The following is a 13,516-nucleotide window of genomic DNA, read 5'->3' as shown; positions in this document are numbered from 1 at the left end:
GCTATCAGACAGCCACAGGTCAGAGCAGCTTTGTCACTGCTGCCCAGGACAGACACTGTACCTCTGTTCCCAGTCCAACATCCCATATGCACAACAAACTCTGAAATATAAACATTACCCTCTTGTCCTTTCCTTGCATCCAGGATGTGGATGGTCCTTTGCATTTATATGGATTTGCTGGTTAAATTCCTGTTCAATGGCATTAAGTTTCCTCTGATAAAACTCAAATAGTGATCTTCTTCCATATTCTTGTTATCTTCTCTGATAGTGTCACAGAACCAAATACTCAAAGCTCTTTGCTAGTGACAATATTACTCAGCCACTTTCCAGACACAAGAACTCTGCTTAAACCTCTCCTGTCTACACAGTTTGTATGTCCCTAAGCAATAGTATGAGCAGGCAACAATTTAAAACCCAATCTGTGCAGCTATTTAAATTATTCTAACCCCACACTGACTGTTCAGTGCAATCACCAGTTGTGTTCCCAGGTAAAACAGAATTATCTTTGTTCAGGAAGTGGAAGCAGGGAGAATGCAGACAACAGAGCAGGCTGTGTGTGTCAGCAGATGTACTGTGAAGGGCTCTGGCAGGGGATTGTTTTGAGGTATTTTAGGTGTTTAACTGGATTTATTTTTATCTCTTTTTAGCCAGCCTATCAAAATCTGAGGCAGAAAGTTGACAACTTTGTGTCGACCCACCTGGACAAACAAGAGTGGAATCCAGCCATGAACAAAAACCAGCTAAGGAATGGGCTCAGGCAGAGTGTCATTCAGTAAGTGAGAAACGAAGTCTGTACAGTAACACGGATGCTGTGGGATGAGGCAAATAGCACCTAAGGCAAGGGAGAATTTGCACAGTTGAGATTTTCACAACACTTTCTGTCATGCTCTGCTCATTACAATAGTGGATACAGCCTAAACTCCCCCCAAAATGCACCTGAAGTTGGTATTCTGAGTAGTGAATGATCTGTGTTTGCTTTCCAGCCAAATTATTGCTGCAGATTTAGACAATGAAATGTGCTGCCCAGGGAGGTGGAGTCACCATCCCTGGAGGTGTTCAAGGAACAACTGGATGTGGCAGTCAGTGCTCTGCTCTAGCTGACAAGGTGGTGATGGGTCACAGGTCGGACTTGACGGTGTCAGAGGTCTATTCCAACCTTTATAATTCTGTGAAATAGCCAAGACTGAGCCTGATGTACTGAGCTGAACAACCTTGATCTTTATCTTCAGAAAAGAGAAGAGCCTTTAAAGGCTTTAAAGATTCTTTAAAGAAAGAATCCCAATGACCCCAAAGCTTCTGTGTATAGACTTCAACCACAAGCAGGCAGCAAAGACACTGAACCAGCCTGGTCTCTGCTTAAAAGAGACCACACTGAGGGCCACCAGGATGATTAGAGGGATGGAGAACCTCTGCTACGAGAAAGGGCTGAGAGAATTTGGATTGTTCAGCCTGGAAAAGAGAAGCTTTGGGGTGACTAATTGCAGCCTTCCAGTACCTGAAGGAGCTACAGGAAAGATGGAGAGAGACTATTTACAAGGGTGTGGAGGGACAGGACAAAGGAGAATGGATTCAACTGACAGAGGGAAGGTTTAGATTGGATATTAGGAAGAAATTCTTCCCTGTGAAGGTGCTGAGACACTGGCACAGATTGTCCAGAGAAGCTGTGGCTGCTCCATCCCTGGGAGTGTTCCAGGCCAGGTTGGATGGGGCTTGGAGCAACCTGGGCTAGGGGAAGGTGTCCCTGCCCATGGCAGGGGTGGGACTGGATGGTCTGTAAGGTCCTCCCAACCCAAACCGTTCCATGATTTTATGATTGATTTCCAGCATGAAATCAAGGAAAGCCAGTTTAAACTCTGCTGTTTAGAGATTTAGGTTGTTGCTGCCTCATGCCAGTGTTAAGTATGAGCTTTAGCTTGTTTGATGGAAAGTAACTGTATAGCAAAAATTGTGGGGAGAGACACAGTTGGGAACTTGGATCATGGTGTTTTTGCTTACAGGAAAAGCTAACAATGTTTGGCACACAGAACAAACCGTTTTCAGGAGCACGTGTTAGAACCTATAAATCAAGAGCATATCACATTAGTTTGTTTAACCTGTCATTAGTGAAGGGGTGTCCACTGGAAGAAAAAATTTCCTTGTCTTGGAGTCCTTGAGACATGTTTGCCTCAATGCTCTTATTCCATGTTACTCTACCACTAGAATCAAGAGGACAGTTGAAAACTGTTCCATCAGAGAGCTGGTGATGAGAAGAATGCAAAGTGCTCTTCAAGCAGACCATGAGGGTAAAGAGCAGAGTATTGGGGAGTTTGGAGAGTCCCTGTCCCTCCTGGAGCTGCAGGGCTGAGCCCTGAGGGTGCCCATCTGTGTCTGCCCTTTGCTGCAAGCACACGGAACAGTATGGTGTTACCTGGAGGTTACACCCACTCACTCTCCACATTCACAGCCTCCCTGGTCCTGTGGCTCCTGTTCCCAGTGCCAAGCACCATCTCCATTTCCTGTCCCTGCTCCCTTGCAGACATGACTTAAGCCTTCTAGACAGCCTGTGCCCCACAGTCCAAGAGTCTGACGCAGCCCCTGAAGTAATAAGTCACTTGAATGGCCAGTGTTCAGCCCAGCAGCTTTGCTGTGTGCTAGGTGGCTTGTGTTTGTAATTAATACCCATCTGTCTAGACTAGCAGCTCCAAGGAGCTAGTGACAGTGCTGTTATTAGGGGACAGGGCTCTTCTCCCTCCAGCCAGCCAAAAAAAGGCCTGTGCTCTCACCTGCCCTCCTCCTCAGAATAGCTTGTTGCTCTTGTTTGTGCCCAAATATGTTTGTTTGCTTTCATATTGACCTCATCTCCACATGAGCCCTGGTAAAAGTGGCTCCTGTCCAAGGTGTCATTTAAGTACCTGGGAGACCAGATGTTAGTTGTTAATTCTGTAGGGAGCAGTGAGAGGGGGTGAGGGGGAAATAGGTGATTGAAACAACTCCCTGTTAAGGATCTACTGAGTAGGCTGCAGTTCTCACCATGTTAATGCTAATTGCAGTTGACAGGAGGGCTCTGGAGAATTCCTGGAGGAGATTGGGGAGAAGTTTTTCAGAGGAGCTGAATGACTTCTTTGTCTTTGTTCAAGGTCAGGAATGCTGGAAGCTGGAGTGGACAGAATTATTTCTCAGGTGGTGGATCCAAAACTAAACCACATCTTCAGGCCCCAGATAGAGAGGGCAATTCATGAATTTTTGGCTGCCCAAAAGAAAGAGGAAAGTGTGCCAGCTCCTCCTCCAGAGCCTGAGAACAAGGATCCTCCTGCGCCATCCCAGGATGCCTCCTAAAGGTCTTGTATCTCTGCACTTACTACTTATATTTTTCATGTACCTCATCCCTGTGACTTGTATAATGCCAGATAGAGGAGACATTGCTTCTCTCTGGCTTGACAGGGAGGACACTTTGATCAGCAGTGAGTTGTCAATGTCACACAGTCATCTGAGCTGCTTCCACTGAAGTGTCTGCTAAAAATACACCAGCACTGAAGACCTAGGTATGATGTAGAACAGCTATCAAGGAACACTGTGGGCTCTGCCAGTGCTGATTTTGGATCAGGCCAAAAGGCCTTTTATTCCAGTAAAGCATATCCAGAATGAAAAAAAAAGCATATCCAGCAGTGATTGACATGGAATTGGCTGGAGAACCTTCAGAACTATATCAAATGGATTAAAAATATATATCCTTTACTGCAATACAGGTGAGAGTAGAGTGGTGACAAGTTATTGTGCTTTAGCATTGAAATGAGAACATACACTGGAGTGTTGAATTGTTAGCGACCAAAATAGTCACTGCTAGAGGAAGGGGAACTCTCTGGGAGGGAGTAACTCCTCATTCCAAATCGACTGGTTTAAATAGAGCAACCTGTATCTTTCCAGCTGAAAGCACTGAGGGTGCCTTTGTTGCAAACAAGTTCATTCTGGCTTTTGTGATTAAAATAACTCCAGGGGCCTCAGGGGGGCATAATTGCTACTCTGTCTTAGCACAAATGCCTATGTGCCCATCTCTGCTGAGGGCCTGGATCTAAACTTCGATTGGAATATTGCTTTCCTGAGGACCCACTCACTATCTTGATGGAAAATTTCTACCTGCAGCTTTGCTGGGGAACTTAAAACCACAGTGCATGAAAGGAAGTTAATTGTGGATTGTTCCATCTGCCAGAGCTTTCTGAAAGCAAAGGTTTTCCTTGTGATCTACAGCTGATTTATTAAGGAGGAATAACTAACTTGCAGCAGCTGTTCTTATGCTTGGAATTATTAGGGCAACTAGCATGATTTTGAGCTTAATAGTCAAAGTTTTAAGGGTTGTAGTATCATCCTGAGTTACTTACCTGTGACTTGCAGCTCTAATGCTCCAGATCTTTGCATTTATCTGGTTCAAGTGGTTGAAAAGTCCATTATAACCCACAGCAAAGTGCAGCTGTTAATATGTCCTAATCTATCCAAATGCAGCAAGTCATGAAGGTACTTTTACACCCTTTAAACTCTCTTTTTTTCCTTGCAGTGAGTTCCTGATCCTGAGCAGCTGCAGTTGCAACATGCCCTATTAGATTGGCAATGGATCACTTGTTCCCTTTGGTGCAGGACTGTTGTTCTGCCAAAGATGATTAACCTTTATCAGACCTGTGGGAAGGCACTGAAGTGGTGAAATTCAGGTGCCCCTGGAGCTCTGTGTGCAGAGAGACAGCCAAAGTGTGAAGATACCTGTGCTATGAACTGCACTACAGAGCAGCATGTATTCATTAGTTATGCCTTTGGGTGAGGGGGGTGGGAAGGAAAAGGGATTGTCTGGAGGGAGTAGGGAAGTGGTTTGAGATATTAGGAGCAGGAAAAAAAAGGAAAGAGGGTTTGGGGGTGGGATGTTCTCTTAGAGACCAAGTAAGAGAGTTCCTTTGCTATAAGGCAGGTGAGAGGAGGTGTCATGCACCTCTGCTGCATAACACAGCATCGAGCAGGAGGTGCCAGGTCAGGTGTAACTCACTGCCTGCTTTAGGAAAGATTTCCTCTTCAAAACTGGACATAAAGCTTCAAGATCAATTGTCTTGATAACTGTTGTTGCATCACAGGAACACAATTGGTTATGGCTATAGCTGATTTAATTCTTATTTCCTAGGTAACTGGGAAGCAAAAGGGCACCAAAGCAGGTGATCAGTTTGAAACTTGTCTCTTAGCTTGAAAGACTTTTCCTTTCCTGTGAAATTTCTCAGGTGCCTAGTGGAAACTGTCCTATGCTTTCAGCTTGAATGCATGCAGTGTCCTCTGGATGACAGTCAAACAGAGAATGTGATCAACTCTTCTGCCAGCAAATGTCCACACCTTTTTGCAATAAAACACTTCAAAAAGCATCTCTTGAGTCCTGCCTTCCTCAGAACCTTTTTTCTTAAGGAAAAACTACTTCAATCCAGGAGTCCTGATTACTGGAAGCCTAGTGCAAGTGTGACCTAACACAGTTCATAGGTTAGTGCTGGTTTAACCATGTGGGGTCGGTTCTTATCATGAAATAAGATGGTTATTAGTATTTCTTTCCATATAAGATGTGTAAGGACTGTGTGAGTAAAGGGCTCTCTCGTGCATGTTGATTTGGTGGTTAAAGACTGCTCTCCAAATCAGGAGTAGATGTTTTCCCTCAGAGCCTTAAGGGCAACTCTTGGCAGAAAAAGATCTTTTACCTTCTATTAGAGTGTCTCGACCACTTGTTTGAAACTGAGCCATTTATGGAGGGGAAAAAATGGTACAAGAGTCAAAAGAGCAAGTGAAAAGGATTCTGACTGTGCTTAGCCAAATTGTGAATTACAATACTAGTAGTTAGGGAGCAGGGACAGATTAAATAGTAAGTAGAGCTGGATTTACAGCAGTGAAAAGGAATCTCAACCTGTATTTCCTACCTCACAAGTGCTTTAAACACAAGAGTGAAGGAGAATAGACTCAGCTGTCGTGGCTTTTAAAAGGTTTCCCCATTGTTCTCTTGGCTGTGGTGCTGTGCTAACCCCTGAGCACTGTCACTGCTGTGCCTTTGGTGGGGCTCAGCCTGTGCTCAGTGCATGACTGCAGTGACTCTGGGAACTTCCAGATCAGATCTGAAGCACCTACTGAGCTGAGACAGCCAATCCATCTGTGGGGTCAGAGTCTTTCATGTTTGGGCTCTGAAGTCCTTGCTTTGGATCAGTCTTGGAAGTAAGAAGCTTTAGAAACACACCTGACATGATGGGACAGTGACAAAACCCACCAAGGCCAATATTTTAGGCAGTGCCCTTTGATAATACACACGTGTCCCTGTGGACTAATAGAACCAGGATTCCAGCCTTAATAACTCAGCGATAGTACAGAAATCTTCACACCAGAACAAAAGGACAAATGTGCACCCACTGTAGAAGTCAAACTGTTCCCTGTAGCAAAATGTTGGACTGAAGTTAGTGTATGAGTCTGGTTTTGCTGTGCTGGATGTGCTAAACAGTCTGAGGAGTCTGGTCAGGCAGACAGGCCTAAGACACTCAGGAATTCAAGCAGCAGTTCTCATGTTACGCCAGCATCTCAGTTCAAGCATCACTTGCAGCACTGCAGAACCTTTCTTACTTTCCCACCATCTATTTTCCCTTCACACCAAGCTCTGGACTGCAGCCTTACAACACTCCTGGTATCTGCTCCTTCAACAGTGTCCCAAATGCTGTCATGTTAGAAAAACAGGGCAGAATTCCATTGCCTTTCCCCATTATTCTTGACAAATGTACATGTAATGCACATCACCAAACACACAAAGCAATCCAAGTTATTTTTACAGACATACATATTTCAGTCCAAGATAAACTTCATTACATGTTCTGATCAGGAGTTAAGTGATGAATAATGTGTTTATAACACATTCTTGAGGCAAAAGTGATTCTTACTATAAAGTATTAATATTCCTAATTATTTTTTGTAACTTCTCTTGCAAGTCTTACATTTAAAAAAAATCCCCAAGACACTCACTATGGAGCTGTTCTGTGATAACAGCTCCAGAAATGATGCTTGTGATTCAACCTGAAACACATTGCAAACAGAGCAAGGCAGCCACAGCTGCTGAGCATCTCAGCAAGACCAGTCTCACCTGAGCATGGATTTTGGGCACATGCATTCTTCCAGCCCTTTTGCAAGTGCAGAGAAGGTTTTTAAGGGAATCATTTGGTTCAGGCTTGATACCACAGCATAATTCAACACAATCAGCTCAAGACACATCCCACATCAGGTGATCATGCAGCTAAGTGCCATGGAGAAAGGAACTCAGTGAACAAACACTTGAGTCCAGCCAGTTCTCTGCCCTCCTCAGTTGTTTTATTGACCAGTGTCTAGTCCCTTGGCAAGTCAGACACTGACTCAAGCAGAGTACACCAAAAGAAACAGAATCAAAACTGCCATTATCTAATAGCATCTTTAAGGTCCCTTCCAACCCAAGCCATGCTATAATTACATTTGTAACCAGCTCCCAGTTCAAACTCACAAGGGACTGGAGCAGTTAAACTCCTTCACAGGTATTTTGCTGCTCATACTGCAGTGAAAGTATATTTTACCAGTTTCCTTAAAGAGAGGGGAGTTACTGCTTGTGAGCATCATCCACAAGCACCGAGGTGGTTGTGCAGGGACTCCCTCTCTGCTCCTTCCCTGCCTTTCCCAGCGTGGCTGTTCAGGATTTAACCGTAAGAGGGAGATAAACTATTGCTGCATTTCTGTCTCGATGCCTCTGTAATAAACCTCAAGCAGAAAGAGCACTCCAGAGCCTTTGCTGACTCCTGAGTGAATCAGCTCAGCAAGGTGTGGAAACAGCTCTCACCAAGTGTTTCCATGAACTCTGACTGTACTTGTCTAATGCAAATCACACAGCAGATCCTCATTTCCAAAAGGTTCAGTAATAGGAAACAAATAGCAGTGAGGATTAGGGGAGAAAAATGAACAGCCCAAGTTATCAAGGACAAAATCACAGATCTAGGATGTGAAACTAAATCCTGACCTACCCAAACCTGTAATTCACTGGTTGGTGTGAACAAGGTTGAGGCTAAAGGAGCAGCAGTAGTGCCTGTGGCCCCAGGGGGTTGTGCCATGAGGTTCTATCAGAGCCATAGCTTCAGTTCTTGCATTTTTGTGATTCAAACCATAGCTTCAGTTCTTGCATTATGACTCAAAGTGCTGAGCCCACACCAGTGCCGAGTCAGCCTGAGAAACATGACTGGGCAGTAACCAACGCTCGTCTAGACACCATCAGAGCCACGGCACAGAGGAATGTGCTCCCTCAGCCATCAGGCTGTGAGCTGCCTCCACCAAAAATTCCCTCCAGCACTGGGACAAGCCCCAGGAAAAGCACCACAGCAAAATGCAACAAGTCCACCCCACCTGCCCAGACTGAAGGGGTGTGAGGACCTCATGTTTCACTGATTGCATCTCACTGACTCTCCAAGAAATCAGTGCCTTTTGCACCAGTGTCTCTGTAACAGATACCTGTTCACTCAGAAAAATAGAAAATTCCCAAACCAGTTCAGGTCTTGGCCCTACAAAGAATTCACATAAGGACAGGTGGCTGCAGTTTACTTTACAGAGTTGGGGCCTTTGGGAATTTCAGGCAACTTCATACAGTAAATATATTCACTCGGGAAGGGATTTGTAACAGAAATAGAAAACCATTACCATGAGCTTCATATTTCATTGCAACTCTGCAAAAGGAAGATAAAATAATCCTGTTTCAGGGCACAGTCATGAAATTTCACATCTCCTACAAGGGGCAGCACAAACCACAGCAAAAAAAGGAAATGCAGCTGTAACTCTTCCCCCACAGCATTCCCTGTGGGACACCAACACATTCATCATCCCCTCTCCAGCTTCTCCTGCTAAGACTGAGTTCTCCAGGTAGTTATCTCCAACATAGCAAAACCAGGTCTGCTTTGACCAAGTCAACCAGCCTCAGAGGTCACCAACACCACCCCCTGAGCTGGTGTCCTCCAACACCAGCCTGAGCTCCAAACCTTCACTCAGTGACTTCTCCAAGTAGAAAAAAAAGCATGCTACAAATGCAAGACATTGCAAAATGCACCCAACCAACATAAGACCTTTCAAGGAAAGCCAAATAAAGTCCAGCACAACCTTACCGTGCTCTGGAGAACCATCCACTCCTCTCACCCCAGGCTCTGGCACACACTGTGCTCCCCATCTGACTCAGCCCCAGCTGCAGGGGCTTAGCAGAGCAACTGAGCTCACCTGCACCCAGGGCACACCTGGGCCATTCCCTCCCACCCCAACCTCCTCCCAGGTTAAAAGCTTCACCTACAAGAAAGGCTGTCAGGCTATCTCCAACCCTGCCTGAATCTCCACATCCTACAGGACAGCCTGGATGTAGCCATAACCTGATGCCAAAGCCCATCTTTCAAAAAATGGTGTGGAAATATGGAATTTGGGAGCTGTTAGCCTCACAGGTGGTACCTGAGGGTGATACCTGAAGGTGATACCTGACAGTTCCATCTCTAGCTCGAGCATGCAGAATTGGCAGGTCCCTGGGGCTGACACTGATCCCCCAAACATCCCACCCACTCCTTCTAGGGATGTCATGAAGGTTAAGAGGTGGGGGTTGTCCAGCAGCAGTTCACCCTCAGTGACTTGTTAGGGGACAGATTTCACTCCCCTTTTTCTCTAGGACTAATCCCAGTGCCAATTCTCTGAAGTACCAGAGGGTACCAGGAGGGCACGGGAACAGTCGAGATGTCACTCCATCTCCAACAGATTTACAGCGGCATTCCCAGCCCCGTTGGCTGTCAGGGAGCCCCAGGGGTCTGGGGGGCTTGGGAAGGGGTTGCTGTGACAACAGCACACCCTGGTCAGCCCAGAGTGACCCCCCCTCACCTCCCAGCCCTGGGCCGCCACTGCCGACTTACAGGGCTGAGGCTGCAGCTCCCAGCTGGGATCAGGGCAGCAACACAGGGAAAGGGAGTTGGAGCAAAAAGACAACCCCAGGCAGTATTTAAGGCTTTCTCTTTTTTTTTTTTAGGGAATATAAAATCACAGTTTCTCAACCCACCATTCAAGTCCATCCCCAAGACGCTGCTATTCGGGACTGCTCACGTCGTGGGGATGCTGGGGACGAGGGGTTGAAATGGGATTGGTTATCCCAAAGAACAGCTTGCCTACAAAATGCAGTGCTTTTTGGGTTGGGAAGGAAAGCATTTATCTGGTTAGGAGACTTGCTGGCACTCAAATCAAGTTTTATGTGTTTTGGGAAATCAGTCTCCTCCACAAAAAAAAAACCAGAAGGAAAAGTGGGAGTTTGGTGGGTAAACCTCACCCTAGTTGCTGTCAATTAAGCTAATTTTTGGAGGGTTTGTATCAAGGTTTGCTATCAGGGTTTCATGGGCAGCACTGGGGCTGCCATGCAGATCCCAGGGGGGGTCACACATCCCTCCCAAAGCCTCACTGCTCTGCAGAGCTGCCTGAAGTAAGTTATAGCAAGTTATTGTGGGAGGTGTCCCTGCCCAGGGGTTGGGACTAGATGATCTCTAAGGTCCATCCAACCCCTTAACAATCTATGAATTTATAGTAGGAATTTGGCCATGAAAACCAAGGAAGCACACAAATAAAGTTCTGCCACATGTGGAAGAATCATCTCCACATCATGGTATCCTTGGGGGCAAAGGCTGGGAAGGCTGTACCAGCACAGGGAGCACATCAAAGCCTATGTGGAAAGCATCTCTATAAAGAGGCAATTGATTTCTTGGCCAGTGTTGCAGACACAAGATATTCAGGGAATTGTGCATTTGGGTATGTTTTCAATTAAATACCAGGTCCCTTTGCAATTTGCTGATCCCCAGTGAACAGACATTTGAGAGTTCTCACTATCCCAAACTCAGGGAAATCTTCCAAGCTCATAATAAAGCAACATGGCCCTGAAGGGTTTCCTGACCAGGATTATTCCAGGTCTAAGGACAAATCTGGGGTTTTTTTTGATTTTCAGTCACCTCACTATCAGAAGCATTTGTGAGATGATGATTAACTGTCAGACATTGGTCTGATCAGAACAGATTACAATGTCCCAGTCTGTCCTTCTCAAGCTCAGTTCCTTCTGTTATGCCTAAAAAAAAAAACCTCTCCCAACCAGAACAGTTTTACTCTGGAGGTTTCAGGATCTTGAAGGGAGCAGCTCAGAGCAGCAGTCGGACAGATGCCAGAGCTGCCTTTGAATCTAGCTGTGATGAATAATTTGTAATTTCTGTAGATGTAATATGTATGTGATCCCTTACCTCTGTGAGAACTTTTGACTTGACTGCAAAGAGGGAAATCAAAGGGAAGCTAATGAAATTGAACTGAAGCAGAGGCAGAGATACCAACCAGCCTGCAGGACACCGAGGCACTGGGAGTTACTGGAAGGTGATCAATGGAGAATCCTCCCAGCCAAACCAGCAGTTCAGACTTCTGCAAGCATTAACCCAGGGCAGTTGCAATGTGACAGCCCATCCAAGAGAAATAAAGGCATGGAAATAATCTTCTTGGGGACTGCAAAAGGGTTCCAAGAGAAACAAGTTTACAAGATACTGGCTCATAATAGTAATTAAAGTGCTCTCACTGAAAAGCAGCTGATACATAGCAAAGAATTGGTCAAGACCTTGAAGACTTTAATCAGAAATAACTGAAGAGCCTTTTATCCATTTCAGCAGAGCAAAGAGAGTGTGAATGGGCACAGATACCCCTAAACAAGGTTCTTCAGGAAAATGTCTGAGGAATATGAGGAGGAAGAGAGAGAAAATGAAAAGATTGGAGCTGCCCATGCCACAGCAGCATTTTGTTTGAGCCCTAGGAGGTCCCTGGGGTGATTCTTGGGGTGTCCTGTGCAGGGCCAAGAATTGGACTTTGTTGATCTTTATGGGTTCCTTCCAACTCAGGGTATCTACCTGGGATTCTAGGATTCACTCTGCTCACATCCAGCACTTCCCACCAGCACTCTCTCTGCAAAGCAACACAAGTTAATCCTTCTGACACCATATCATCCTGAAGATCTGGATTTTATTTACACAAAAAAAAAATCAGAGGCAAACCTAAGTGGCAATAAAGTTTCAGAAGGTCTTAAGAGTTCTAGGAATTCTGAGCATTTTATTAGGTGAACTAGCAATTCTGCAGGAAAAAATGCTTTGGGTTTCACTGTTCAATCTTACTTTTCCACACAGTGCTTTGAGCTTTCAAGATGCGAAAGAGTTCAGCCTGGAATGTGCTTTGGGCTGCAGGCAGAGAATATGTTTGTAAAACATTATGTGACACTTCTGCAGGGCATGGGAACACATCAGCCACACTCTCATTCCTAGCAGAAGATGGTAATAAGCATAAAAAGAACAAAATCTAACTACTGGGACTTGAAACAGTCAGAAATAAAAGGATGACAGCCACTATGACAGCTCAGTACTTGCTAACACCTTCACCTTTCCCAGATGTCAGAGGATAAGTTATTTTTACTGCAAAGAGATGGTAGGAACTGGAGCTTGTTTGGACATCTGAAGCAGAAATTTATTTAAAGTGACTGAAGCTTTGAAAATGGAGTTTGGAGGAAACTCACTGGGCTTTGTTTTTCTGGAAGAGGGGACAGCCCACTTGAGAATGTCAAGTGGGTGCAGGTGCAGGATCAGTCTCTTCCCTGTATTGCCTGTCAGACATTTAAATATGTGCAACATTTAATTCTTTCCCTCTCTGGACCTTGACATTTAATAGGCTTTAATTTTAGACTCTGGCATTGGACAAGATGAAAGTGGTGCTTATTCTTTGTGGGCATATTAAGGTTCACTTTTCTTCCCAGGCTTTTTTTCCTTGCTCCATATAGAGCAGATTATTCCCCAATCCACAACATTATTCCTCTGTCCCACTTCCACCCCAGCTGAGTTTCATCTGCCACCACCACTGTCCTTCCATTGGCACTGGGTGAGCACCAGTGCTGACCTAAGTGTGGCTCAGGTTTATTCATCCATCAGCTCCACATTCCCACTCGAGCTCTGTGCTCGTCCATGGCTGAACCCTCTCTGTTCTCCCTGGGCATCTGCTGAGTGCACCGAGTCTGTCAGGGCATGAACACATCAGCTCCATGTGCCAGAAGCACTTGATCCATTGTAATATTAAGTTTCCTCTTGCAGCCTTCAGCTATGTGACCCAGAATATTTGACCTGATGTCAGAGGGGGCCTCGGGCTATGGAGATATTTCCCCGGGGCACCCTGCCCTCTTTCTACCGAAGGAATCTGATCCAGCAACAGGAAAGAGGAGGAATTTTCAGCTGTCCCATCCCCTGTGAAACAGTCTGTGCTACATGTGGCTAATGTAAGGTGTTTCTTATCCTTTTGCTTTCTCCTCTTTGCCTCTCTAGGTACTAATCCTGCACTAATTTCCACTAACAGCCACATAGGATGTTGTGAGAAATTAAATTTTCACAAACACAATATGTTTTCCCTTTTCCACAGCATCTTTTTCAGCCAACACCCCACATGGGCTCCAGACTTGCAAGGTGCT

General features: G+C 45.4%; 1 protein-coding gene across 1 annotated transcript; it reads left to right on the top strand.

The window, feature by feature from the left end:
• Nucleotides 1–647: 647 nt before the first annotated feature.
• LOC103812183 (biorientation of chromosomes in cell division protein 1) lies at nt 648–4,655 on the top strand (the record flags this gene model as incomplete). The annotated part of the gene is made up of 3 exons (XM_009085193.1): nt 648–772; nt 3,117–3,317; nt 4,529–4,655. Coding segments are annotated over 2 exons (324 nt in total), but the record flags the coding sequence as incomplete, so codon positions are not given.
• Between the last annotated feature and the right edge of the window lie 8,861 nt (nt 4,656–13,516).

Source organism: Acanthisitta chloris, unplaced genomic scaffold (assembly GCF_000695815.1).
Source record: "Acanthisitta chloris isolate BGI_N310 unplaced genomic scaffold, ASM69581v1 scaffold4392, whole genome shotgun sequence".
Lineage (NCBI taxonomy): Eukaryota > Metazoa > Chordata > Aves > Passeriformes > Acanthisittidae > Acanthisitta > Acanthisitta chloris.
The sequence above is the reverse complement of the archived record's forward strand: the minus strand, read 5'-3'. Positions and strand labels throughout refer to the sequence as shown.